Raw genomic sequence first — 22,908 nt, 5'->3', positions numbered from 1 at the left:
CGGCAAGAGGAGGAGAGCAGCCAAGGAGTCCCGGCAGGAGCGGCCAGGGCAGGAGGCAGGCTGGGACTTCCCCTGAAGGCCTCCGAGCAGGCATGGTGCCCTGTAGACTCCGGTGACACTGTTAGCACCAAGGGCTCTGTTAACAAGGGACACATTTAGTGACGTGTGCTGTGTTCACTGGAGATGGTGCTGTCTTTTTTTTTTTTTTTTTTTTGAGTTGGAGTCTTACTCTGTAGCCTAAACTGGAGTGCAATGGTGTGATCTCAGCTCACTGCAACCTCTGCCTTTCCGGTTCAAGTGATTCTTGTGCCTCAGTCTCCTAAGTAGCTGGGACTACAGGCACCCATCACCACACCCAGCTATTTTTTTTTGCATTTTTAGTAGAGACAGGGTTCCACTATGTTGGCCAGGCTGGTCTCGAACTCCTGAGATCTGCCCACATCTGCCTCCCAAAGTGCTAGGATTACAGGCTTGAGCCACCGCGCCCGGCTCCGTGCTGTCTTTATTGGAGGCAGAAATCACTTCGGAGGCTAAGGCAATGGTTCTGGAGAAGTGCGACCCTCCGCTTTCCCGGCCGTTGCTCTGTCCCACGTTGTTAGAAGGAAATGATCCCAGAGGGCTAGAGAGTTGAGAGGTCACCACTGCTGAGTCTTTGATGCATGACAGATGCCACTTCTGGGTCTATATGTGCCCAAAAGAATGGAAAGCAGGGACAGGACCAGATATTTGCACGCCCATGTTTATAGCAGCACTGGTCACTATGGCCAAGCGTTCATCAGCTGGTGATAGTCACTATGGCCAAAGGTGGAAGCAAGCCAAGCGTTCATCAGCTGGTGAATGGCTGAGCAGAATGTGGTCCATCCACCCCACACCCCAGTGGAATATTATCAGCCTTAAAAGGGAAGGAAGGCCAGGAGGGGTGGCTCATGCCTGTAATCCCAGCACTTTGGGAGGCCTAGGCGGGTGGATCACAAAGTCAGGAGTTCAAGACCAGCCTGGCCAAGATGGTGAAACCCCATCTCTACTAAAAATACAAAAAATTAGCCAGAATTGGTGGCGGGCACCTGTAATCCCAGCTACTCAGGAGGCTAAGGCAGAGAATTCCTTGAACCCGGGAGGCAGAGGCTGCAGTGAGCTGAGATCACGCCACTCCACTCCAGCCTGGGCAACAGAGCGAGACTCCGTCTCAAAAAAAAAAAAAAAAAGGTTAATATGAGGTGGGGCGTGGTGGCTCACACTTGTAATCCCACAGTTTGGGAAGTCAAGGCCGGCAGATCACCTGAGGTCAGGAGTTCAAGACCAGCCTAACCAACATGGTGAAACCCCTTCTCTACTAAAAACACAAAAATTAGCCGGGCCTGGTGGCGTGCACCTGTAATCCCAGCTACTCAGGAGGCTGAGGCAGGAGGATCGCTTGAACCCAGTGGCAGAGGCTGCAGTGAGTCGAGATTGTACCACTCCACTCCAGCTTGGGTGACAGAGCAAGACTCTGTCTAAAAAAATAAAATAAAAACAAATAATAAAGACAGGAAGTTGAATGGTGGTCGTTAGGGGGTTGGGGTCAGGCAGGGGAGTTAGCATTTAATGGGTGCAGGGTTTCAGTTTGGGATGATGAAAAAGTTCTGTGCATGGATGATGCCAATGGTTGTACAACAATGTGAATGCACTCAATGCCACTGAACTGTACCATTACAAATGGTTAATGTGGTAAATTTTGTTATATATAGATTTTGCCACAATTTATTATGTATATATATTTGAGACAGAGTTTCGCTCTTGTTGCCCAGGCTGGAGTGCAGTGGTGCAATCTCGGCTCATTGCAACTTCTGCTTCCCGGGTTCAAGCGATTCTCCTGCCTCAGCCTCCCGAGTAGTTGGGATTACAGGCATGCGCCACCACGCCTGGCTAATTTTGTAGTTTTAGTAGCAACGGGGTTTCTCCATGATGGTCAGGCTGGTCTCGAACTCCCGACCTCAGGTGATCCGCCCACCTGGGCCTCCCAAAGTCCTGGGATCACAGGCATGAGCCGCTGTGCCTGGCCTTTAGCCACAATTTATAAACAAGAATGAATTTTAAGGTTCATATTAATTGAAGCTAACATGACACACATAGCATAAACAGGTGTCTAAGCGGCCAGGCGTGGTGGCTCACGCCTATAATCCCAGCACTTTGGGAGGCCGAGGCAGGTGGATCACTTGAGGTCAGGAGTTCGAGACCAGCCTGACCATCATGGAGAAACCCTGTCGCTACTAAAACTACAAAATTAGCCAGGCGTGGTGGCGTATGCTTGTAATCCCAGCTACTTGGGAGGCTGAGGCAGGAGAGTTGCTTGAACTCGGGAGGCGGAGGTTGCAGTGATCTGAGATCGCGCCACTGCAGTCCAGCCTGGGAGACAGAGTGAGAGTCCGTCTCAAAAAAATAAAAATAAAAAAAGGTGACTAAGCAAGGGGTATGGTGGGGTGTGGCATGTTGGGACGGGCCTGGCTTTTAGGCCTCGACCAACAGTGCAGCCTGGGCGATTATCTAATTATCAGTTGTCTGATTGCCCAGCGTCACACATTTGTCACCCGTAAAGTGGGTATGACAGTCTCTGCCCTCCCACTGCCCAGGCTTGCTAGGCGGCCTGCGAGAGCGGGTTTGGGAAAAGTTCTTTGTCATCCGTTGTGCAGAATTGATGGGGTGGCCATACTTCAATGCCTTGACTCAGGGGTCAGAACTTTCAAGTGACCCCAGGCAGGGCTGCAAGGGCCTCTCTGGCAGTGGCTGCTCATTCCAGGCTGGGCCTGCCCCATGGCTTGTTGGCATCCCATGGGCAGCTGCTGTGACAGTTTTTGCAGGGCATTTGGGCCGCAGCCTGGATGCATACCTAGACCTCGCTGCTTTTCTCAGCCAGGGTCTGGGACAGAATGAAACCTATTGTTCTAGTTATCTGCTGTATGTGACTCTCTCCTGTGCGTTTCTCTCATGTAGGTCTTCTTTCCTGTGCATTTAGGGTGGTACGAAGTAAAGTGAGAAAATAGACACTCATGGCCAGGTGCGGTGGCTCATGCCTGGAATCCCAGCACTTTGGGAGGCCGAGGCAGGTGGATGAGGTCAGGAGTTCAAGACCAGCCTGGCCAACATGGCGAAACCCCGTCTCTACTAAAAATACAATTAGCTGGGCGCAATGGCAGGTGCCTGTAATCCCAGCTATTTGGGAGGCTGAGGCAGGAGAATTGCTTGAACCTGGGAGGCGGAGGTTGCAGTGAGCTGAGATCCGGCCACTGCACTCCAGCCTGGGCGACAGAGCGAGACTCTGTCTCAAAAAAAAAAAAAAAAAGGGAACTAGACACTCATAGTTATTTGCGTTTTTGTGCTTTGTGGTTCCCTGAGGAACCCCCATTGAGAAGAAAGGCTGGAACCCAGCTCTGGCTGACCCAGAAGCCCCCCTAGACCCCAACCCCTACTCCAGGCTTGGGGATCCAGGAATGAGAGTCCTAAGGGAGTCGGGGACTGGTTCAGGGTTGCTCAGACTCTTAAACAAGTCCCTAATGCCAGGCCAGGACTGTGTGGCGGGCGGCACGACCGTCCATTCCTTCTTTAGTTTGAAAGCGGAACAGTTGCGGGACGCTGGTTTTGACGTCGCTGGCTGTGAAGGTGCATTTGTGGAGCCGTGTCCCAGACCTCTGGGCGCAGGAGCCACCGGTTTGGGAGGCCGAGCAGCGCCCTCCTTCTCCTTCCCTGAGAGCTGGGGCTGCAGCTCTGGCTGCCTCTGGTAAGTGCTCTGCAGCCCTGGCATGGCTGGAGGAGGGGCAGCGGCTAAGTGGTTTCTGAAAAAGGGCAAAAATGATGGGAAAAGCTTTGGGATCCTCTGGGAATCAGAGCTGCAGCAAAGGCAGCTGCTTGCATCGCTGGAAGCGTTTTTTCCTTGAGTGCTGAAGGGCGCCTACAGCCCACTCCTGCCAGTGCAGGGCAGCTGCTGCCAGGGCCGGGCCCGGGACCCCCTGGAGGCAGGGAGGCTGCTCTTCTCCCACACGAGCCCAGCTCTCCCGTCGAGTAGCAACCGCCTTCGAGCTCACGAGCAGCCATGGGCCTGGGGTGTGCCTGCGTCTAGCGGTGAGTCCCTTTCTTTGTCTGATGGCCAACAGAGACGTTAGCTTTTAGGATGGCATAGTGAGTGGCCAGAAGCTGGGCCCTGCCACTTTCCAGCTGTGCCACTGTGGGCAGTTCCCCTCGCCTCTCTGTGCCCCAGTTACCTCGTCTGAAAATGGGGGGGTGGTAACAGTGGCTGCCTCAAAGGTGGTCGTGAGGCTGAAGTGAACTTGGGGTGCCCTCAGCCTGGTTCCTCGGAAGCACCTGGGAGGTGAGAGTGGAGGTTGTTGTTAGCGGGGTTTGTTCTTTTTGCTCCTGCACCGGCCGTCCTCGGGGGAGGAGGCTGCAGCTGCTGCTGAGGTTGCTGGTGTGTGGCCGGAGGTTTTCGGCCCGTCGCCCTCTCTGTGGGGTGGACGAGCGCAGGGCTGGGAAGCAGGCGCGCTGGGTGCTTGTGCTGCTGTCCTGTCTCTTTGTTCTTCACGCCGGGGTTGGGAAGCCCGCAGCCTACTGCCTCTCTTTGAGAGAAGGGACTATTGAGAATAATGCGGCTGGGTCCTGGGCCAGCGTTCTCCCAGCTTCCAGAGAGTCCCCAGTGGTGAGCAGAGGTGCTCCCAAGAACTTGGATGGATGGATGGATGCTTTGGGCAGAGGGGAGCAGGGAAGCCACACCCCAGGTTGTCTCACCTGCATTGGGGAGAGAAGGGATTCTTCCTCCAGATGGTGGGCAGTGTCCTTTCTGGCTTTGGAGTTGAGAAAGAGTCAGAGATCAAACCAGGTCTCTGGGGGCAGAATCGATTGTTTTAGAATTGTCCTTTAGTCCAGATGGATGAGTTTGTGAATCTTGTGTAAACCAGAATCACCATCTCCATCACACAGTCAACACTCGTTGGCCTAAATCATGGTAGAAGTTCCGCCGATCACTGTAGAATGTTTTGCGGTGACAGGTGCGTCACCACGGGCTCAGGTGCAGAGTAGTACACTCCAGGCCTGGCAGTGGAGGACTGTCCTGACCCTATTCCCCGGCCCAGCCCAGGGCACATGGCCCCTCGGTTCCTGTCCCACCCCGTTCCCTGGAAGAAGCTTGGTTTGCAGTAGGGAATCAGGTGCAAAGTGTGCAGTATAGACTCAGCGTTCGTCGACTGACTGAATGATCACAATCCGGGCTGCCTCCTGTTGGCTGGATTTGACTGGACTGGGACTGGTCAGAGGAAGAGGCAACGCCATTAACAAAGAACGTTGCTGAAAGGTTCACGGGAGGCTCCGGCTAACAGGTGCTCTCTTACTAGGCTGCCTAACAAGCAGCCCCCTATTTTTTTTTTTTTTATTATACTTTAAGTTCTAGGGTACATGTGCACAACGTGCAGGCCTGTTACCTATGTACACATGTGCCACGTGGGTGTGCTGCACCCATTAACTCATCATTTACATTAGGTATATCTCCTAAAGGCAGCTCCTTTTCTTATTCTTAGCTTATTCTTGGAGACCACAGACATCCCTGGGACAGCCAGGCATAGGTATGGCCTGGGTCTTATTCATACTGCATTTTGGGGTTCCTGAGCTGCCTGATTGAGTGGGAGGGTGTTTCAGGTTCAGGTCTAGCCCCTGCATTTTCTTATGCCTCGCCCCGAGGGTGAGAGGCCCTATTCTGATTGGCCCCCAGGCCCTGCGGTGGAGTCTGGGTCTGAGTTGAACAGCTGAGAAACAGCCCCAGACCTCCAGCGTGGTGGTGGAGTACTGGAGATGCTCTGGAGCCAGCCTGCGTGGGGTCAAGTCCGGGTTCTGCCTCTGACTGTGTGACTTCGGGGGCGTGCTGTAACTGCTCTGTGCCTCAGTCTCCTCATCGGTGAACTATTTCCCTCTTAGGGATGTTGTGGGAATTAAGTGGGTGAAGAAAGGCAAGTCCTGAGAACCGTGTTTGCTCTGTGCATGTGCTTAGACGCATCAATGATTCTGATTCTCATTCGCTTCTGGTGCCTTTTAAGCACTGCCAGGCTCCCCGTCCTGTGAACCGTCCTTGACGGGGTGTTATCTTCAGAAAGCACAGACTAGCACTGGCCCCCAGCTTCCAAAGCTACGCGTGGCTTCCCACCGTCCATGCAACCATGTCGGCTCTCAGTTCCTTGGAGTTAAGGCTGACGGCCATCTGGTTCTGAGCCGGCTGCCTGTCTTCCCATCCACTGACTTCCTCTTCTTCAGCGGCTTCCCTGTCTGTCTCCCAGTCCCAGCCCACCACTGTTCCTTTTCCAGGCTCAGCTCATGCATCACCAACTCCATGGAGCCCTCTTCAGCACCCTGCCCCCTCCTGCAGTCCCTCAGCCCAGCCAGTACCTGGTTTCTGTGTCAGCAGGGGGCTGACTCCTCTCTGCGCCCCCAGCGCAGGGCGGGACTCTGAGGAGGAGGATTCGGTAGATGGGTATTGAGTGATCAGATGAGGGAATCAGCTTTCTGTGGCTGGGAACACTCCTGCTGCAGGGGATCTGTCTGATGGGTGAGTCAGAGATGGGCTCAGGTCTGTTGAAAGTGGATCAACAGGCAGGCAGGGAGATGGCCAGCAGCCAGCCGTCTGTCCTGTTCACAGCCACTGGGGCGGTGAGGCTTCCTCCACGTTTTTGTGGATCTGGGCTTCAGAACATAGTTGGTTTACAGCCACAACCCAGCCGTGTGCTCTGGAGTTTCACTGCCTGAATTTTCACTTGAGGGACTTGGGAGTCTCCCTGAGCTATTCTGGCTTGGGAGATTGCCTGATTCTATATTTTAAAAAAAGAAAATGCAGGACTTGAGAAGCCTGTCATTCCTTCTGTGGCTGTTTTCCAGAATGTAGCCACTGCTGGGACAGTAATCTCCCTAACTTCCTGTGGAAATGGGAATTAGAAGGGTCTGATTGCTCTTATTTCCCCACTCATGACCAGGTGACCAGTGCAGCTGCTGCTGCCTCTTTTTTTTTTTTTTTTTGAGACAGAGTTTCACTCTGTCGCCCAGGCTGGAGTGGAGTGGCACGGTCTCGGCTCGCTGCAACCTCCACCTCCCGGGTTCAAGCGATTCTCATGCCTCAGCCTCCCGAGTAGCGGGGATTATAGGTGTGTGCCGCCACGCCTGACTAATTTTTGTATTTTTTTAGTAGAGACGGGATTTCACCATGTTGGCCAGGCTGGTCTCAAACTCCTGACCTCAGGTGATCCACCGGCCTCGGACTCCCAAAGTGCTGGGATTACAGACGTGAGCCACCATGCACAGCCCAGTACAGCTTCTTCATAAGGAGATGGATCAGGCAAGGTCCCTGCACAGGAGGAGGTCACAGGGCGCGGGAGAGAGAAATCAGTGACAGATCGCAATTGCTAGACCACCTGGTGGGCTGTGTGGGATGGACAGTCAATGGGCTGGGCCACTGTATGGAGGATGGTGGGGAGCATGACCAGGGCAGGGATCTGGGGGCTTCATGGAGGAGGCGGCATCAGTGCTGGATCCTGAGGGGAAGTAGCATCTGAGAGGAGGTGGTAGGATTTGTGCAAGGGTAGAAGGAGGAAAAAGCCCTTAGGTGGAGACCCAATGGGAATAGAGGCTATGGGAGGGATGTATGGGCCAGCCCTGGGTGCCAGGGAATGGGGATGCCCAGCCAGAGGGAGGGGAAGTCTGGGGATGGGGCAGGATGGGGGTGGAAAATAGCATCAGCTCATGTGTCCAACTCCACGTGCTGCTGCCAGTGGCTAGCGGATCTCTAGGTGTTTGGGCCTAGAAGACCCACCAGCTCCAAATCACTAACTGCCTAAACATTCCCCGTCTCTACTAAAAATACAAACATTAGCCAGGCCTGGTGGCGGATGCCTGTAATCCCAGCTACTCGGGAGGCTGAGGCAGGAGAATCGCCTGAACCTGGGAGGTGGAGGTTGCAGTGAGCTGAGATTGTCCCACTGCACTCCAGCCTGGGTGACAGGGTGAGATACTGTCTCAAAAAAAAAAAAAAAAAAAAAAAAAAAGCCAAAACATTCAAGGCCGGGATGCTTGACAGATACTGATTCATAAAAATGACGAAAAGCACAAAATCCAAAATCTCGTATAAGCTCAGTGGCTGTGGCAGCAAGATTGAAGAGCAAAGGCAGGCTGGGCACCTGGCTGATGGCGTGTGGACCCGTGGCACAGCAGGGCCCCTCAGTGCAGTGTGGGTGTGCCAGTCTCTGCCACTCACCCTATTCCAGGGACGGTCTGCTTGGCTTTTCTGGGCTGAGCCATCCTCATCACAGATCCTCCCTGAATTTAGCCCATGACAGCCACCCCGGCCGTTTCCCTTATTCTGTGTGGGGAGGGAGGCAGCACGGTGGTTATCAACCTCAGTCTGCAGAGGAGGCACCTGAGGCCCAGAGAGGAGGAGGGCTGGGTCTAACCCAGAACCACAGACGGCTCTGAGCCGGGGGCCTGTCCACCCTCCCAGGCCGATGTCAGTGGCAGCAGGGCTGCCCGGGCACCGCTAGGCCTGCTCACCTCTGGGGCCTCTGGGGTGAGGGTTCAGTCCTGGAAACACTTCAGTTCCAGGGGGCTGGGGGCAGCAGCCAGTTGGGGTTTTGGGGTACCCTGCTTCACAGGGCCCTTGGCGAGGAGGGCAGGTGGAGTCTAAGGACAAGCAGTCCTTACGTTGGGAGTCAACCCTGGTGTGGTGGCTGCTGCAGGCTTTACACCGGGCCGCAGAGGACCCAGCAAGGATGAAGAAATGGAGCAGCACAGACTCGGGGGCGGCTGTGGACCCACTCCAACAGGACGCCTGCCCAGACCCCCCGGATGGAGACCCTAACTCCAGGCCACCTCCAGCCAAGCCCCAACTCTCCACGGCCAAGAGCCGCACCCGGCTGTTTGGGAAGGGCGACTCGGAGGAGGCTTTCCTGGTAGATTGTCCTCATGAGGAAGGTGAGCTGGCCTCCTGCCCGACCATCACAGTGAGCCCTGTTATCACCATCCAGAGGCCGGGAGACGGCCCCACCGGTGCCAGGTAAGTCCATGTCTGGAGGCCCCCTCCCTGCTAGGAGCCCAGCTGGCCATGGAGATGCCACAGGGTGTCTGGCTTCTGGGCTAAGTGTCACAAAGCCAGGAGGCTGGAGGGCCTTAGGGGCGGTCTGGTCCAGCGTCCTTCCTCGTGGGACCTCGTGGGATGCGCAGTCAGCGGGGCTGGTGTCTGTGCTGGGTCTGGGTGTCCACGCCTGCAATGCCTACCAGCCACAGACACGTGGACTTGACATCTAAAAGCTCAAGGGCAGGAGGCTTTCAGAGAGCACAGCACGGCTCCAGTGAGCTGCAAGGCAGGGCAGGGAGGGCCACAGGCTGGCTGACTTCTGGGGAGCGTGAGGCCACCTTTTCCCTTAGAGGGGCCGTCTACACCCCTCCTCCAGCTTCCTCTGTCCCCACCAGCCTCCTGCCTCCCGCGCTTCCGAGCAGGCAGAGAAGCCAGTGGTCTGGGAGTAGGAGGGTGACTTTCTAGATGGTGTCTGTAGACAGGGTGGGGACAGAATGGGGACCTGTGCTCCCCATTGCCCTTGTTATATTGGTTTTCTGGACAGTCAATTAGACCGAGGGGCAGCTTTTACATCACTTTTCCCCCTTTTGGTTTACCTTGGGCTTTAGTCACATTCCCTTGACAAGCTCCGAAGGCCTCAGGGCCGAGGGGAGGCCAGGATGTGAGACGAGGGTGTTTTCTGGTCTGCAGGCTGCTGTCCCAGGACTCTGTTGCTGCCAGCACCGAGAGGACCCTCAGGCTCTATGACCGCAGGAGTATCTTTGAAGCCGTTGCTCAGAATAACTGCCAGGATCTGGAGAGCCTGCTGCTCTTCCTGCAGAAGAGCAAGAAGCACCTCACGGACAACGAGTTCAAAGGTGGCCCCAGCGCTGGGCTCCGGGGAGGGCCCCAGCCCTGGCCTGCCCTGACCTTCCCTTTGTCTTGCAGACCCTGAGACAGGGAAGACCTGTCTGCTGAAAGCCATGCTCAACCTGCATGACGGGCAGAACGACACCATCCCGCTGCTCCTGGAGATCGCGCGGCAGACGGGCAGCCTAAAGGAGTTTGTCAACGCCAGCTACACGGACAGCTACTACAAGGGTGAGGAGGGCGGCGGGGCCGGGCACGGCTCAGCCCGCAGCACTGGGAACCAGGAGGGCTTGGTTGTCCCTGGGCCTTCTTGCTCCTCTGGGATCCTTACTCCCTGTCCCAGCCACTGCTTTGGTGGCTCCTAATCCTAGGGAGTCCCTGCCTCTCCCATCTGCTGGCCTGATTTCTCCTGGTCCTGGAGGTCCTGCATCTCTCATCTGCTGGCTTGATTTCTCCTGGTCCTGGGGGTCTCTGCCTCCCCCATCTGATGTCTCCTCTCTTGACCCTGGGATGTCCCTGCCTCCCGCTGCTGACTGGATGGTCCCTGTCCCTGGAAGTCACAGCCTCTGGCCTTTCTCTCTGCTACTATTCCTTGCCCCTGGGGCAATTTCGACTCCTCTGGCTTCCAACCTGTTATTTCCTGTTCCCAAGGGTCTCCTGTCTCAGGACCTTGCTGGGACCCCTTGGGGGACCCTGGCCTGGCCTCCTGCAGTGGGGGGTCCTCCAGGCACTTTCTGCCCAGTTCCTCCTGCAGCAGCTGCTGCCTGCCCAGAGCCCTTCCCCAGCACCTGTCCTGGCAGCCCCATGGGACTGTGGTCACAAAGCCAACAGTGCACGTCCTCTGCAGGCCAGACAGCGCTGCACATCGCCATTGAGAGGCGCAACATGGCCCTGGTGACCCTCCTGGTGGAGAACGGAGCAGACGTCCAGGCTGCGGCCAATGGGGACTTCTTTAAGAAAACCAAAGGGCGGCCTGGATTCTACTTTGGTAGGGAGACAATATGGCTGACCCCAATCTCTTCGGCTTTTGCTAAGGGGAGGTTTGGGCAGAGACAGAGGGAGTTGGAGGCTGGTGGTTCAGGGACCAGCTGGATCTCACTCCTGAGGCCCGCCTGGCCCTGTGTTCGTGCAGGTGAACTGCCCCTGTCCCTGGCCGCGTGCACCAACCAGCTGGGCATCGTGAAGTTCCTGCTGCAGAACTCCTGGCAGCCGGCCGACATCAGCGCCAGGGACTCGGTGGGCAACACGGTGCTGCACGCCCTGGTGGAGGTGGCCGACAACACGGCGGACAACACCAAGTTTGTGACGAGCATGTACAATGAGATTCTGATCCTGGGGGCCAAACTGCACCCCACGCTGAAGCTGGAGGAGCTCACCAACAAGAAGGAAATGACGCCACTGGCCCTGGCCGCTGGGACCGGGAAGATAGGGGTAGGAGGGGGCTTCGGCTCAAGCTGGTGCAGTGCGGGGACAGGGGCGTCGGGGAGGACTGCCTGACTCACTGCGGGAGCCTGCGTCACTATCTGTGTGTGCGGGACCCTGATTCTGTCACACCAGCTTGCAGGGCTGTTAGAATAAGTCTGAGAAACTGGGAGCCGCAGGGCAGAATGCTGCATGGCCAGCGTGGCCATTTTGGATTTCTAGCTCTGAGTATCATCAAGACACGGGGTGGGGTGCTGGGCCATGAGGTGGGACCGCCTAAGGTGCAACAGAAGAAAAGCTGTTGGGCTGGGCACGGTGACTCATGCTTGTAATCCCAGCACTTTGGAAGGCCAACGTGGGTGGATCACCTGAGGTGAGGAGTTCGAGACCAGCCTGACCAACCTGGTGAAACCTCGTCTCTACTAAATACACAAAAATCAGCCAAGCATGGTGGCAGGTGCCTATAATCCCAGCTACTCAGGAGGCTGAGGCACGAGAATGGCTTGAACCTGGGAGGCGGAGGCTGCTGTGAGCTGAGATTTCGCCACTGCACTCTAGCCTGTGTGATAGAGCAAGACTCTGTCTCAAAAAAAAAAAAAAGAAAAAAAAGAAAGAAAAGCAAACAGCTGTTGGTGTTTTTCCATGGCAGGCAGGAGCTTTAGGTGACAAGGCTGGTGGCTCCTGGTGACAGGCCTCCAGTTCCTGGCCTCAAATAATCCTCCCACCTCAGCCTCCCAAGTAGCTGGGATTACAGGCATGAGTCACCCCATCTGGCTCTCATTTCTTGCATTCTCTTTATTTCTGGCTTGAGGTTATCGAGAATGGACCACCACTGTCTTTCATGGTGAGATGGTAGAGTTGGGGCCTCGCTGTGAGGGAATGGTGGGCCTGATATGGTACCGGTAGTATCTGAGGCAGCCGGCTGGTTGACCCTTTTTTTTTTTTTTTTCCTGAGACAGGGCTTCACTCTTGTTGCCCAGGCTGGAGTGCAGTGGCACAATCTTGGCTCACTGCAACCTCTGCCTCCCAGGTTCAAGTGATTCTCCTGCCTCAGCCTCCCAAGTAGCTGGAATTACAGGCACACGCCACCATACCTGGCTAATTTTTTTGGTATTTTCAGTAGAAACAGGATTTTGCCATGTTGGCCAGGCTGGTCTCGAACTCCTGACCTCAGGTGATCCACCTGCCTCAGCCTCCCAAAGTGCTGCGATTACAGGCGGCGTGAGCCACCTGCGCCCGGCCGGCTGGTTAATCTTGATGGTGGTCAGGAGTGGGTGGGGACTCGCCTGGGGCTTGGGTGAGGCCACTAGCTGGACTGGGAAGCAGAGCTGGTTGTTGGGGTGCTGTCTGAGGCTGAGCCTGGGGCTGGCCTCTGATGGGCTCTTGATACTTGGTGGCAGGTCTTGGCCTATATTCTCCAGAGGGAGATCCAGGAGCCCGAGTGCAGGCACCTGTCCAGGAAGTTCACTGAGTGGGCCTACGGGCCCGTGCACTCCTCGCTGTATGACCTGTCCTGCATCGACACCTGCGAGAAGAACTCGGTGCTGGAGGTGATCGCCTACAGCAGCAGCGAGACCCCTGTGAGTGGCTGGGGCACAGCCAAGGACAGCCTCAGGGCCTGTGCACCCCAGGCCCAATCCCAGCCCCTGGTCCAGCTCCAGCTGGCTTCTCATGAGGGAAAGCCTGCTGCCTGGGGCCCAGGCCCTGCAGCCTCATGTACCCATTCATGCCCACTGAATATTTCCTAAGCATAGCAACCATACATGATTATCATCCTGTAAAAACAGAAACATTTCAGAGGTACATAGACAAAAGTCCCTCCTTTTATACTGTGTAAAAATGTATAGTTTCTTTTTCTTTTTTTTTTTTTTTGAGACGGAGTCCCGCTCTGTCGCCCAGGCTGGAGTGCAGTGGCCAGATCTCAGCTCACTGCAAGCTCTGCCTCCTGGGTTCACGCCATTCTCCTGCCTCAGCCTCCCGAGTAGCTGCAACTACAGGCGCCCGCCACCTCGCCTGGCTAGTTTTTTGTATTTTTTAGTAGAGACGGGGTTTCACCGTGTTAGCCAGGATAGTCTCGATCTCCTGACCTCGTGATCCACCCGTCTCGGCCTCCCAAAGTGCTGGGATTACAGGCTTGAGCCACTGCGCCCGGCCTTCTTTTTTTTTTTTTTTTTTGAGACAGAGTTTCGCTCTTGTTGCCCAGGCTGGAGTGCAATGGCGCAATCTCAGTTTACCGCAACCTCCGTCTCCTGGGTTTTCAAGTGATTCTCCAGCCTCAGCCTCCCGAGTAGCCAGGACTATAGGCATGTGCCACCACGCCTGGCTAATTTTGTATTTTTAGCAGAGATGGGGTTTCTCCATGTTGGTCAAGCTGGTCTCAAACTCCCGACCTCTGGTGATCCGCCCGCCTCGGCCTCCCAAAGTTCTGGGATTACAGGCATGAGCCACTGTGCCCAGCCTAAAATGTACCGTTTCATTTTGTTTACATAAACGGGATCAGAGTATATGCAATGTACAACAACCATTTTTTTTTCTCACTTGATGGCAGGGCTTGTAGATTTTTCTTTTTCTTTCTTTTTTTTTTTTTTGAGACGAAGTTTCGCTCTTGTTGCCCAGGCTGGAGTGCAATGGTGCCATCCCGAGTCACTGCAACCTCCATCTCTCTGGTTCAAGCGATTCTCCTTGAATCCCAAGTAGCTGGGATTACAGGCATGTGCCACCACGCCTGGCTAATTTTTTGTATTTAGTAGAGACAGGGTTTCTCCATGTTGGTCAGGCTGGTCTCGAACTCCTGATCTCAGGTGATCCAACCTCCCTGGCTTCCCAAAGTGCTGGGATTACCGGTGTGAACCACTGCGCCAGGCCAAGAATTGATTTTTGTGTAGGTGTGAAGTAGGCATCTCACTTAAATATTTTGGCTCCAAATGACTGTCTCAGTGTTACTTTTTGGGTAATCCATCCTGCCATGCTGTTTGGAAAGGCCACCTTACCTGTCCCTTCTTCCTAAGGTGATGCTCTGAGCTCCCAAGGCAGACTCGGGGGCTGGAGTCTGTGCCATCAGCAGTGAAGGGCTTGCACGATGTCTCACAGGCCAGAAGTTGCATTTATAGGAGCAGAGTCTGGGGCTGGGAGAGGCCTGGTCTGCTCTGCCCTACCTGGGCTGCCGTGCTGAACCTGGGCCTCCAACTCAGAGTGCTGGATACAAGTGTTCCCAGAGGAGTGGTCCAGATAGGCGGTGACCTCAAAAAGGACTGCAGTATTTGACCTGGGGAGAGGCTCCGGGACCACCACTGACATCTTCATGTCTCGGAAGGCTGTCAGGGACAAGGAGTGTGGACTTGTTCTGGGGACGCTAGGGCAGAACCAGGACCACTAGTAGAAAGTAGAGAAGACCAAAGAAGAGGTATTCCCTACAGTTAGTGACTCTCCATAGGCCTCTTGAGACAGTAAGAGTTTCCCATCCCCAAAGGTGTTCAAGAAGACACTGATCGGGAACCTCTTTGAGGGAGCTTAAGCTTGGCTGGGGATTGTACTTGATGGCCTGAGGGAGGCTGGGATGATCTCATTTTGGCTCATCCATCTCAGGGATACTTGAACTTATTTTTATTTTATTTTATATTTTGAGACAAAGTCTCGCTGTGTCACCCAGGCTGGAGTGCAGTGGCGTGATCTCAGCTCACTGCAACCTCTGCCTCCTGGGGTTCAAGCAATTCTCCTGCCTCAGCCTCCCAAGTAGCTGGGATTACAGGCACCTGCCACCACGCCTGGCTAATTTTTGTATTTTTGTAGAGAGGGGATTTCACCATGTTGGCCAGGCTGGTCTTGAACTCCTGACCTCAGGTGATCCACCTGCCTTGGCCTCCCAAAGTGTTGGGATTACAGGCGTGAGCCACCACTCCTGGCCTATTTGAACTTTATCAAAATCTCTGGATACGAGACATTTGCCCCGAAGCATACTTGTAAAGATGGCATGAGGCCCTGGGCCCTCCTGCTGCAGGAAGGGCCTCCCAGTTCCCTGCCTGACCCAGGGCTGGAAATGAGAAGTCAGGACCCAGAAGCTCTTTCCTGCCTGCCCTCAGCCCCTCATGCCCAGGCTCTGCCTAAGCCAACTACTTCCCATTCCTGTGGGATCTCGGGAGTGAGTTATTAGACACAACGGGCATAGACTGTTGGGCGGTGCTGTGGGCCATTAAGTGAGTACTTAGAGCTTGTCCGGTTTCACCCCATTCACTGCACCTTTGGGAACACCGAGGCCAAGAGGGCGGGTCCCTCTGTGAGCCGCAGCAGTGCTGGGACCAGCCCCAGGCTCTGGCTGCCGGCTGGCTCAGACCTCCCTTGAGTCTCACCTGCTCCCTGGGCGGAGGATTGTGCGGCCATGTGGCTGTGGCTGTGAGGAGCGCCAGGGGCTGGCGTGGGCGTGCGAGGAGGTCCTGCTGCAGGAGGGAACCTCACTTCTCTCCGCTCCCCCTAGAATCGCCACGACATGCTCTTGGTGGAGCCGCTGAACCGACTCCTGCAGGACAAGTGGGACAGATTCGTCAAGCGCACCTTCTACTTCAACTTCTTGGTCTACTGCTTGTACATGATCATCTTCACCATGGCTGCCTACTACAGGCCCGTGGATGGCTTGGTGCGGCCAGAGGCTCAGGCCTCGTGGGTTGGGGTGCGGCTGGTGGGGAAGGGATGTGGACATTCCGGGGAGACCTCCCCCACCCCAGGCCCAAGCTCTGCCCTGGGCTCCTTCCTGGCTTGCTGGAGCGATGGATGGAGAACCTGGAGAACTTTGTATCCTTGTGCCCATCTTCCCTGCCTCAGGCTGTATAGGAGACCCACCCCCTTCCTGCTTCCTAGTCCCTCTCCTTTAGCCTTGAGGTCCTGTGGGACTGAGTGTGTGGTGACTCAGGTCCCTGATCACAGACTGGGTGTACTTGGTTAGAAAACATGAAGGGGCCGGGTGCAGTGGCTCACGCCTGTAATCCCAGCACTTTGGGAGGCTGAGGTGGGTGGATCACCTGAGGTCGGGAGTTCGAGACCAGCCTGACCAGCATGGTGAAACCCTGTCTCTACGGAAAATACAAAATTAGCTGGACGTGGTGGAGCATGCCTGTAATCCCAGCTACTCAGGAGGCTGAGGCAGGAGAATTGCTTGAACCCGGGAGGCGGAGGTTGTGGTGAGCTGAGATGGTACCACTGCACTCCAGCCTGGTCAACAAGAGTGAAACTCTGTCTCAAAAAAAAAAAAAAAAAAAAAAATCATGCAGGAAGTTGGGCTCAGGACAGGGCTCACCCCTGGCCTGGGGGTCCCCAGGGATGTGGGCTAGTGTAAGCCCAGAGCCCACCGTCATCCTGCTTGCCTGCCCTGTTTTATTCACTCACTTGCTCGTTACTCATTCCCTGGATTTAGACTTTTGAGCACCTCTGTGCCAGGCCCTGGGCCATCCATCAAATCAGCGTAAGACCAGACTTTTTCCTCTGCCAAGAGCCAAGACTTCATCGAACTTCCGGACTTAGTCCTTCACGTCCGATACCCAGGGCACTGAATTTGCTGCCTTTGTTTCCAGGGCACCTTACAAATTTACTTATTTATTTAATTTTTTTTTTTTTTTGAGACAGAGTCTCGCTCTATCACCCAGGCTGGAATACAGTGGCGTAATCTCAGCTCACTGCAACCTCCACCTCCCGGGTTCAAGTGACTCTTCTGCCTCAGCCTCCTCAGTAGCTGGGACCACAGGTGCCCACCGACATGCCCAGCTGATGTTTATATTTTTAGTAGAGATGGGGTTTCACCATATTGGCCAGGCTAGTCTTGAACTCCTGACCTCAAGTGATCTGCCTGCCTTGGCCTCTCAAAATGCTGGGATTACAGGCGTGAGCCACCTTGCCTGGCTGGCTGTACATTTACTTTAAAAACTCAACTTCATCATTGCATGAAACCCTATTTCTGTCCACCTATTAAGGCCACGTAACGACTTCCTTTTTTTTTTTGAGACGGAGTCTTGCTCTGTTGCCCAGGCTGGAGTGCAGTGGCACCATCTCAGCTCACCGCAACCTCTGGCTCCAGGGTTCAAGTGATTCTCCTGTCTCAGTCTCCCAAGTAGCTGGGATTAGAGCCATGCACCACCACGCCTGGCTAATTTTATATTTTTAGTAGAGATGGGGTTTCTTCATGTTGGTCAGGCTGGTCTTGAACTCCTGACCTCAGGTGATTCACCTGCCTCAGCCTCCCAAAGTGCTGGGATTATAGGAGTGAGCCACCGCACCTGGCCAGTGACTTCCTTTTAAGAGAAAAATGTGCTAGTAAGGCAAGCTAATGAACGAGTGCTTAGGAAATGTGGATGGTGAACCACTCCAGGAAATGGCAACTGAAACACAAGGGTGACACCCATAAGTGTGTGTGGCACAGTCTCTCCCTCCATGGTCAGTAGGAGTCCCTGACACTCGTGGGAGACTGGCAATGGTGTGGGGTGACAGTGGGATGTGTATGGCTTGGGGTCCATGAGACTGCCTCTCCCTGTCCATCACCCTGCTGTCCATCACCCTGCTCCCAGCCAGGAGGAGCTCCGGGCCTGCCAGGACACTGCCTGGGAGGCGGCACAGCATTTAAGATGCTCCGCTTGGCACCTGCAGGCTGCCACTTTGGGGAATCAGGCCTACAGAGGGGCCTCCTTGCGGGCGCTCCCCTACTAACACACTGTCTTTGTGTGTCCTTCGCCTGATGGAGGCTGTGCCTCCTGGGCAGGGGCTATGTCTTCATCGCAGGGCTTGGTACCTGGTCAATGTTTGTTGCATGAATGAATGAGTAAACAGAGTTACCAACTTCTCTGCCTCTCACAGCCTCCCTTTAAGATGGAAAAAACCGAAGACTATTTCCGAGTGACTGGAGAGATCCTGTCTGTGTTAGGAGGAGTCTACTTCTTTTTCCGAGGGGTAAGCATTCCTTCCCACGTTGTGAGTTTCCGTTATCACCAAAACAGAAAGCCAAGCGAATCCCTCACCACTCACTCACTTTTCTATTCATCAGCCATATAATGGCCCTGCTTGGGGAGCTGAGAGACGCAGAGGGGAGGATGAGAGCCTTTCAGTCAGTCTCTGCGGGGGCAGGAGGGCGCTCAGGGCATCTCCACGGGCCCAAGGCAGGCAAGCCTGAAAATAGATACTCCAGCCACTCCACGGGTTGGAATATTTAATTACAGGGGTAGATGGAGGCCTCTTAAGTGATAGGATCATGACTGGTAGTTGTCTAATTAATGAAACCAGTCTGTTAAAGCTCTGAGCAATGAAGGAAATCTCCATGCATACTGGAATCTTTGTTTGTTTGGTTGGTTTTTTGAGATGGAGTTTCACTTTGTTGTCCAGGCTGGAGGCCAGTGGTGCGATGTTGGCTCACTGCAACCCCTGCCTCTTGAGTTCAAGCAATTCTCCTGCCTCAGCCTCCCAAGTAGCTGGGATTACAGGCACCTGCCACCATGCCTGGCTAACTTTTTTTGTATTTTTATTTTTATTTTTTTTTTTTTATTTTTTTTTTTTTTTTTTTTTTTTTTTTTTTTTTTGAGACGGAGTCTCGCTCTGTCGCCCAGGCTGGAGTGCAGTGGCGGGATCTCAGCTCACTGCAAGCTCCGCCTCCCGGGTTCACGCCATTCTCCTGCCTCAGCCTCCAGAGTAGCTGGGACTACAGGCGCCCGCCACCTCGCCCGGCTAGTTTTTTGTATTTTTTAGTAGAGACGGGGTTTCACCGGGTTAGCCAGGATGGTCTTAATCTCCTGACCCCATGATCCGCCCGCCTCGGCTTCCCAAAGTGCTGGGATTACAGGCGTGAGCCACTGGGCCTGGCCCCATTATGATTTTTTTTTTTTCTAAGATGGAGTCTCGATCTGTTGCCCAGGCTGGAGTGCAGTGGCGCGATCTCGGCTCACTGCAACCTCTGCTTCCTGGATTCAAGTGATTCTCCAGCCTCAGCCTCTTGAGTAGCTGGGACTACAGGTGTGTGCCACGGCGCCCGGCTAATTTTTGTATTTTTAGTAGAGACTGGGTTTCACCATGTTAGCCAGGATGGTCTCGATCTCCTGACCTCGTGATCCACCCGCCTCGGCCTCCCAAAGTGCTGGGATTACAGGCTTGAGCCACCGCGCCCGGCCAGGTTTTTTGTATTTTTTAGTAGAGACGGGGTTTCACCGGGTTAGCCAGGATGGTCTCAATCTCCTGACCCCGTGATCCGCCCGCCTCGGCTTCCCAAAGTGCTGGGATTACAGGCTTGGGCCACCGTGCCTGGCCTTCGATTGTGAGTTTTATCCCCCAGTCTGTTTTGGTGTAAGCTCTACCCAATTTTTTTTTAAGTCACTCACCGTTGTGGAATTGTTCTGTCATTGAACTTTGTCTTCACAGAGACAACTGTCTTTCTTTTCACACTGATGGTTTACATTACAGTAAAGTACAATGCCACAGTAGCAAGTGTGGCTGGAGTGGCAAAAGCAGGACTGGCCTGTGGGAGGGAGCAGAAGTGTGGGGGTGTCTTGGACAGGACTCACGGCTGACCGTGGCAGCTTGTTACAAGAATTTTTATTTGAACGCTTACTTAAAATTAAGAAAAAAGTATGCTCGGCATGTGAAAAGTTAAGAAAAAAGTGACTCATGCTTGTAATCCCAGCTACTTAGGAGGCTGTGGCCAGGAGTTTGAGACCAGCCTGGGCAACATAGCGAGACTCTGATCTCTTAAAAAAAAAAAAATTAGGAAAAAGCACCAATTAGAAAGAAGAAAACAATTTGTCCAATTCAGTACGGCAACTGATAACATTTTGATGATTTTCCTTCCTGTCTGTACTTCTGGGTATAGTTGTAAATCCACTGTGTAATTTTTTTTTTTTGAGACAGAGTCTCACTGTCAGCCAGGCTGGAGTACAGTGGCACCAGCTTGGCTCACTGCAACCTCTGCCTCCTGGGTTCAAGCAATTTTCCTGCCTCAGCCCTGTGAGTAGCTGGGATTACAGGCATGCGCCACCGCACCCAGCTAATTGTTTTGTATTTTTAGTAGAGACAGGGTTTCACCATGTTTGCCAGGCTGGTCTCGAACTCCTGACCTCAGGTGATCCACCCGCCTTGGCTTCCCAAAGTGCTGGGATGACAGGCATGAGCCACTGCACCCGGCTTCCACCGTGTATTTTTAACAATCTCTACTGACTGGGCCACCTAGTGTTACCCCATTGGCCTGACCCATGCCGTTCTGCTCTTTTCACAATCTCTGCTTTCACACACTCGGCCATCCCATCGTGGTGCCATTTAGGAAGCATCTGAACGCTCACCATTTAGCCACATCAAGCATTGCCTGGGATCTTACTCTCTCTGTTTACCTGCAGATTCAGTATTTCCTGCAGAGGCGGCCGTCGATGAAGACCCTGTTTGTGGACAGCTACAGTGAGATGCTTTTGTAAGTGACACTTTGACTCATTCCCAGTCCAGGCCCCAGGTGACAGCAATCAGTTCTCACTTGAACTCTCACTCACGCCGGGCCTGGGACCACATAGTGGGACCTCAGTGAACATGCTGAGGGAGTGATGGAAGGCACTCAATACGTACTCGGGGCATGAATGAATACTGAGGGCCTGCTCTGTGCCCGGGGCCAGGGATGGAGCAACCGTTCCGTGGCTTACAGTTCAAGTGACATGTACCCTCATTCACCTTCCCACTCATTGTCCATCCATCGGCCGTTCACGGGGTTGGCCCTGGAAAACTGGATGAAACAGACACGGTGCCCGCCTTTAGGGAGTTTCCTGTCTTTAATGGGGGGTTCTGCAACCTTGGCACTGTTGCTATTTTGGACTGGATAGTGCTTAGTTGTGGTAGGGGGTGGGGCTGCCCCGTGCACTGTAGAATATTTAGCAGCATCACTGGTCTCTACTCGCAGATGCCTGGAGCTCTTCCCCATCCCCCAGTCTTGACAATCAAGAACATCTCCAGATACGGCCAAAGGCCCCTCACTTGTTTCGGGGGCGGTGCCAGAATCACTCCTGGTTGAGAACCACTGCTTTAGGAGGAGGCAGATGAGTGAAAGCCCAGTTATAGAACAATGTGGATGGCCGGGCACGGTGGCTCATGCCTGTCATCCCAGCACTTTGGGAGGCTGAGGAGGGCAGATCAGTTGAGGTCAGGAGTTCAAGACCAGCCTGGCCAACATGATGAAACCCCATCTCTACTAAAAATACAAAAATTAGCTGGGCGTGGTGGCACGTACCTGTAATCCCAGCTACTCAGGAGGCTGAGGTGGGAGAATTGCTTGAACCCGGGAGATGGAGGTTGCAGTGAGCCAAGATCGTGCCATTGCACTCCGGCCTAGGTAACAGAGTGAGGTACCATCTCTAAATAAATTAATGGAACAGTGCGGATGTGGCAGGGAACCTCCTTCCTTCAGAAAATAAGCCAGAGCCTCAAGCCCCAGTATGTGCCGAGGACCTTCTGGAATGGGATCTCGGCTCACAGCCCCTGTCCTGATCTCTTCCTTCCCGGAAGAGCAAGGAATGATTTTGAATCTCTTGCAGCTAGCTTGTCCATAGGACTCACAAACCCCACCCTTTCACCCCATTTTTTTTTTGGGGGGCAAGTAAAACTAGAATCAGCTTTATTTTACATGATCGTGAAAGGTACACTTTTTTATTTTAATTTTTTTAAAGAATTTAGATTTGGGGGTACAAGTGCAGGTTTATTAGGTAGGTATAGTGTATGATGCTGGGGTCTGGGGGTTTAATGATCTGGTCACCCAAGTAGTGAACATAGTACCTGATAGGTAGTTCTTCAACCCTGGTCCCCCTCCCGGCTGCCGCCCTTTTGGAATCCTCAGTGTTTATTATTCCCGTCTTTGTGCCTGTGGGCACCCAGTGTTTCGCTCCACATATAAGTGAGGACATGTGGGGTTTGGTTTTCTTTTCTGTGTTAATTTGCTTAGGATAATGGCCTCCAGCTGCATCCATGTTGCTGCAAAGGACATGATCTGATTCTTTTTTATGGCTGCATAGTATTCCACGGTATATACGTACCACATTTTGATTATCCAGTCTACCATTGATGGGCATCTGGACTGATTCCATGCTTTGCTATTGTGTGAATAGTGCTTTGATAAACATAGGAGTGCAGGCACCTTTTTGGTAGAATGGGTTATTTTCCTCTGTTTTCCCCCTAATCTTGAGATACCTATACTTTAGCCCCAAAAGGCAAACTCAAGAGGCAAGGTCTGTAGGTTTAGCACACACTGATTTACCTGCCTAATAGAAACAGTGTTCTACATAGCATTGCGATTCTCCTGTCTCAGCGTTCCCAGTAGCTGGGATTAGAGGTATGCACCTTGCCCAGCTACTTTTTGTATTTTTAGTAGAGACGGGGTTTCACTGTGTTAGCTGGGCTGGTCTCAAACTCCTGACCTCAAGTGATCTGCCCATCTCAAACTCTCATAGTGCTGGGATTACAAGTGTGAGCCACCATGCCTGGCCACTATATATCCTTTTATGTCCTTCCTTCCTTCCTTCCTTCCTTCCTTCCTTCCTTCCTTCCTTCCTTCCTTCCTTCCTTCCTTCCTTCCTTCC

General features: G+C 53.7%; 1 protein-coding gene across 1 annotated transcript in view; it reads left to right on the top strand.

The window, feature by feature from the left end:
* Positions 1-8,765: 8,765 nt before the first annotated feature.
* TRPV1 (transient receptor potential cation channel subfamily V member 1) overlaps positions 8,766-22,908 on the top strand; it is a 26,751-nt gene continuing 12,608 nt past the window's right edge. Inside the window, exons 1-9 of the mRNA XM_025363706.1 lie at positions 8,766-9,049; positions 9,761-9,927; positions 9,998-10,150; positions 10,767-10,907; positions 11,052-11,350; positions 12,742-12,921; positions 15,813-15,971; positions 18,176-18,268; positions 20,692-20,762. Coding sequence (XP_025219491.1) covers positions 8,766-9,049; positions 9,761-9,927; positions 9,998-10,150; positions 10,767-10,907; positions 11,052-11,350; positions 12,742-12,921; positions 15,813-15,971; positions 18,176-18,268; positions 20,692-20,762 — 1,547 coding nt within the window. The remainder of the gene's footprint in view (positions 9,050-9,760; positions 9,928-9,997; positions 10,151-10,766; positions 10,908-11,051; positions 11,351-12,741; positions 12,922-15,812; positions 15,972-18,175; positions 18,269-20,691; positions 20,763-22,908) is intronic.

This window comes from Theropithecus gelada, chromosome 16 (genome assembly GCF_003255815.1).
Source record: "Theropithecus gelada isolate Dixy chromosome 16, Tgel_1.0, whole genome shotgun sequence".
In the NCBI taxonomy this organism is placed as follows: Eukaryota; Metazoa; Chordata; class Mammalia; order Primates; family Cercopithecidae; genus Theropithecus; species Theropithecus gelada.
Note: the sequence above shows the minus strand (reverse complement) of the source record. Positions and strands in the feature narration are given on the sequence as shown.